Source organism: Pteropus alecto, unplaced genomic scaffold (assembly GCF_000325575.1).
Source record: "Pteropus alecto unplaced genomic scaffold, ASM32557v1 scaffold76, whole genome shotgun sequence".
Lineage (NCBI taxonomy): Eukaryota > Metazoa > Chordata > Mammalia > Chiroptera > Pteropodidae > Pteropus > Pteropus alecto.
This window is the reverse complement of record NW_006443138.1, coordinates 15,223,813-15,229,253: the sequence shown is the minus strand read 5'-3', so window position 1 is coordinate 15,229,253 and position 5,441 is coordinate 15,223,813. Positions and strand designations below refer to the sequence as shown.

General features: G+C 30.4%; 1 protein-coding gene across 1 annotated transcript in view; it reads right to left on the bottom strand.

Annotated features, from left to right (window-relative positions):
• Positions 1-2,996: 2,996 nt before the first annotated feature.
• The window catches only part of PTPRQ (protein tyrosine phosphatase, receptor type Q), a 214,476-nt gene continuing 212,031 nt past the window's right edge, over positions 2,997-5,441 (bottom strand). The window contains 2 exon segments of the mRNA XM_025040984.1: positions 2,997-4,307; positions 4,540-4,663. Of these exon segments, the coding sequence (XP_024896752.1) occupies positions 4,270-4,307; positions 4,540-4,663 (162 nt within the window). The 3' untranslated portion in view covers positions 2,997-4,269.

Genomic DNA, 5,441 nt, shown 5'->3' with positions numbered 1-5,441 from the left:
ATTTGTTGGGGTGACATTGGTTAATAAAATTATATAGGTTTCAAGTGTACGATTATTTTAAATTACAATTTCCAGATATTCACCGAGAGTATGTGGAAGCAAAATTAATTTTTGTTTCTTCGTCTTATAGTCTGTAAACTTTTAAAAGCTACTTATTACACTTAGCAGATTTTTCTTTGGTACATTCCTCAGTTCTTTTTTCATACATGATTATACCCTTTACTTATATAGACAGTTTTGTTTCTTCTTTGAGAAATTTTATTCCTTTTAGTTCTTTATTTTTCCTTATTGTAATGGCTAGGAACACCAGCAAAATGTTGAATAGAAGTTGTGAAAGTGGGCATTTTTACCTTTTTCTTCATCTTACGGTGAATGCCTTTAATATTTCACCATTAAGTTGATATTAGCACTAGCTTTTTTGTAGTTGCCATTTATTAGGTTTAGAAGATACTTGCAGCACTTTGAATATTTCATTCCATTTTCTTTTGGCTTGCATTGTTTCTGAATGAAAGTCAAAATATTTTCTTATCTTTGAACCCCTGAACAGTTCTCCATTTTCTTTGTTGGTTTAAAATTTTTATCTTTCTCATTGACTTTCAGTAACTTGATTATGATATGCAGCTCTCACCTTATAAATGGGCTGTTTGACATGGCAATTAACCTTTCATTATATTTATCTGTAATATGGGACCCTACAGATTTTTAAGAATTTCATAAGGATTAATCAAAATGATGAATGTAAAAGTATTCTAAAAAGTTTATAATTTACTAAAATGACTTTCCAATCCAAGAATACTTTGAGCGAAAACTACAGTAATTTAAGTTTGTAACTCTAGAAACAATCTTGTTTGTAGGAAAGAATAATGTCTTTTGTTACCTTCTACTAAGTTATGGTTTTATTTTCAAGTGACAATATTGTAGACACTGATTTAGAATGTTTCTGTTGAAAAGCCTGAAAATATTCTTGTCTTGTTTTCCAAATCACATTTTACGTTATTCATGTGCATGTCAGTCTACTTATTTTAGTCCAAAAATTTCTCGAGAATGCTCTTAATAATTCATTAAAAAAGTGGCAATAGTCTTATTTAGCAGCAATCAATATAACTGCCACAATTTTATCTTCAATCCATACACGTGAAACAGACATACAAATATAGCACTAAATATCACAAAGTATATTACAATCCTAAAATGGGATACATTATCTTACTGATAAATATTACACATTGACCAGCCTGGGTGAAAGATTATCTTAACCTTGTAGAATTCTTTGTACTTTTTGAAACACTTTCATATGTGTGATCTAATTTATTCCCCAGAACATTGTGAGCTGGTAGGCATAGGAATCCTGATTCTACATTGAAATTCTGATTTATGAAGTCATTTACCACAAAATATTACTTATCCTAAAAAGGCAAGCTATTTTGCCAAGATTATACTTTATAAACTTTTAAAAAAATATTTTTACTTTTAATATTATTTGGTTGAGAATTCCAGATCAATTTGTATTTGGGCTTTATTAAAAACATCACTGAATTTTCTAAAAGCTGGCCCCCAAAAATAAACTTATCATAGTAATGTCATGGACTTACAGAATACTTTGCTAAATTTAATTCCATTCTAAAAATCTAGTGTTTGGTACCAGATGTGGAGGGTGAATCACCAGCTCCTTTACGAAGAGAGCAATGTTTAATTAGCTTTTTTCAAAAGACTTATTATACATTTCACCTACAAACTGAAAGAGGAAAATTATGCATTTTAAAGTAGGATAAAAGTAGAGGTGATACCCACAGCTGCTCTCCTCTCTGGCAAACCATTCTGAGAGGCTCCAGTTTCATTTGGTTCAGATGAAACACATGTTGCTCATTTATTGTACATGCGCTTCAATGTATTTTGACAAATCTGATCTAAAAATGTTACAGATGTTCCTCATTATTTTAATTTGCACTTAGTAGCCACCTTATAACTTAGCTATGAACTAGCCCTTTCACAACATAATTAAGAGAAAATTTAACTATGGTTAATATATGAGTTTCAATTCAATTTCATTTATAGTTTCATGATATAGGTACTGAGTTATATGCATTTAACAGGTGTTCTGTTATAATTTTTTTCTGACAATGAAGCCAAATCTTTTAAAACATGTTTAAAACAACTTCAGGGGGACATGAAATTATTCTGATCCTAATGTCTTTTAGAGTTTTTGCTATTCAGTGAGATCAAGCAACAATATTATAAATTGAATGCTTACTAGACATGAAGAATATCAGGTTCTACCCTAGACCTGTTGAAGCAGAATCTGCATTTTAATATAATCCTTAGGTGATTTGTATACACATTAAAGTCTGATAAGCACTGTTTTAGAAGAGACCTTATATTAAAACTCCATTGTACACAGATATATGCATATACATATGAGTTACACCTTATATTCTATGTTGTACATATCTATTTTATACAGATATTATAAAAACTGATCTGGCCTATAGATTGAACTATTTATTTTCTTATTATTTAATACATTAAAAAGTAACCTCACCAATACAGGTTGTTATCTATCTTCCACGAATATAGAAACTCACATTCATAAGTACTGGCTTGCTGCACATTTTCAATGACCAACACTTGAAGCAAACTGAAGAACTAACTCTAGCTTGAATCTTTTGGAGTAATCATGATATCTTATTGTTTTCTGTAACTTTCTATAGAGTGAACATGGTGGTTGGAACAGTGGTGGATTATAATTATTTATACTTCCTTGGCCTGAAAAAGAAGCAGGACTGCTTACAAGACTAAAAGATTTAATTTCTTGAATAATGAATTTGATTTAAAAATTACTTACTATCTATGGATACCATGGGAAATGATTATATCTTAATTACTTATACTATATTATTATATTGTATTTACATATAATATACTTCATTATATTATAACTATCAATTATATTTTAATAAGTGATACAAAATCAAATTTATATTAAGTCCCTCTGAAATCATGTTGCAAAGTAACTCGATTACTTAAAATTCAATTTTATTGGCCGTCACATTTTCTATATTTATATTCTGAGAGAAATATGAATAAGATACAATTTTTATCATAGAAGAAATAGAATAATTAATAGTATTTTATATTATGACTCGTAATTGAAATCAGTGACAAAATAATACCACATAGTTCAAAACTTAGTATGTTGTCACTAACAAAAATGGAGGTGGAAATATTTTCTTTAAAAAATCTCTAATTTGCTGTAACTTGGTTAATTTCTTTGTTTTCAGTACCACCAAATACACTCTTCAATAATCAACGTTGGGAAATAAAATAAAGACCATTTTTTGTAATCTATTCAAAAAGTCTCTGTTGGCACCACAGCAGCATATCATTAGTTTACAAGCTTGCAACACATTACACGTTTTAATTATTGTTTTTTATACATTTCTGCTGAATAAACCCTTCAAAATTGTTAATATTAGGTTGGATATATTTCTATCTGACAAATACTGCGATACATCTAACTGTGTATTTAACTATACAATATAGTGGTACAGCTTGTGCCTGAAAATATACAAATGTAGACAGGCTAGAAAAGTACTCAATAGCTTCATATGAGCAATTGCACTGTTTAATGTTTCTTTTTGTTTTTTCAAACTAAAGATCACAATGCAATTTAAATAGCCCTAAGTGTCCCTGAAGAGCTACTGTGTGTTGTATAAAGGCTAAGTAATGCCTGCAGTGTCAGGGGTTACTGTTCAGCTGTTCGAGATCATGAGATGATATCTCAGCACTCATAAAACAGAGGATTCAAAACACAGGGGCGTGCATAGAAGTACAGATCATGACAGTCCTGGAAGTTATCCACAAGAAACATCAACACCCTGGAGGCCAAAATAACACTACTGAATCAACATTTACCACTTTTGTTCAAGATTGAATCCAGTACATAGGGAAAATTCACATTGAAACATTAATGCTAATATAATAATAGTTTTATATTTGGCTCATTCCCCAAATATGGAAGACCTCAAAAATCTGTGGGATATCTTTTCTTACATATTTTAAATGCATATTTATTGTGTACAAAACAAATAACTATCCTGAATTAACTACTTATTGGAACTATTCATAAAATGTCAATACATTTAGTAAGGTATAGTAAGGGAAGCATAGAGATTTCTTTAAATTTGTACATTCAGTTCAGAAGAATGAGGGGGTAATTTTGGCCCCTGGGATTTGATAATGTCTTCCAGTCGTAATCTTTGGTCTGAATATTTACATGGTGGTTTCTTCCCATTCAAGCTCAACATCACCTATAACATAAAGTAACATGTCACAAGAGAGAATTGAAGTTAACTATTCAAAAGATTTAAATGTGTGGATGGAAATGGCTCTTATTATCATAACTTGGATTAGAAATGAAAAAAATTGATAAGTGCACTAACCTAGCTTTGAAAACATCTTCAACATATGGTTATTATTAAATTAAATACTCCTACTATAGGTGGCAAACCAGTAAGTTGAGAACACATTGCCTCTGTTTACCTTCCATGGCATCCAAGGAGTCCATCTTCTGAAGTGCTGCATAGTTAACAAAACAGATGGGCTGATTGCTTCCTTTACTTGATAAGAGATCCAGAATGCACTGGTGTAAAAAGATGTACTGTGCCTAGACATAAAAGAAAGAGTGGTTAAATAATGGATGGAGTGGAAATTTTTCTTATAAGGGGAGTTATAGTGTTAGAATGAAAAGTAATATTGGATTCAACAAATGTTAAATAGCTAAGTTAGAAGCACAGAATTTACCAGGTGTATAAATGATTTTCTACCATCTCAAACCTAAGATTTTCTAAATTCTTGTGTTTACTTATAGCTTCAAGGTTTTTTTTTAAATACTCGTAATTAAACACCGATTGTTAATATGTTCTTTGCTTGCTGTGATTACAAAAAAGTGGCAAATTAGATTATTTAAAATTTATAAGTTCCCTTTTTCCTATTCAGTCTAATTGAGAAATTTTTTAATAAATAGTTTTCTTGTTAGAATAGCTGTTAGAATGCAGATGCTAAATTTACTTTCAAAATCTGTGAGTGAGCATATCCATGTACCATGAGCACATTTAAAATATGTTTAACAATTCTGTTAATCACCTGGTATTTGGCCTACTTAATGACAAGTATCTGGTCTCTATTTGTACATACAAGGCAGTTGACCACTGAAATATCTAAACATCCAGGTGCTGGACAAGGAATCCTAATATTTCATCTGAATGTTTGGGCTCAGTTCAGTACTACCTGGATTAAGTTTATTCAATATAATTCAGCAACTTGTGAGCTTTCTGAATTTGGACTTTCTGAAAGGCAGTTAAAGTTACAGCCATAGAAAATCACCCTCACTTTTACATAGGAAATTAAAACCCGACATTAAAAAAATATAATAAAAAAGTTTA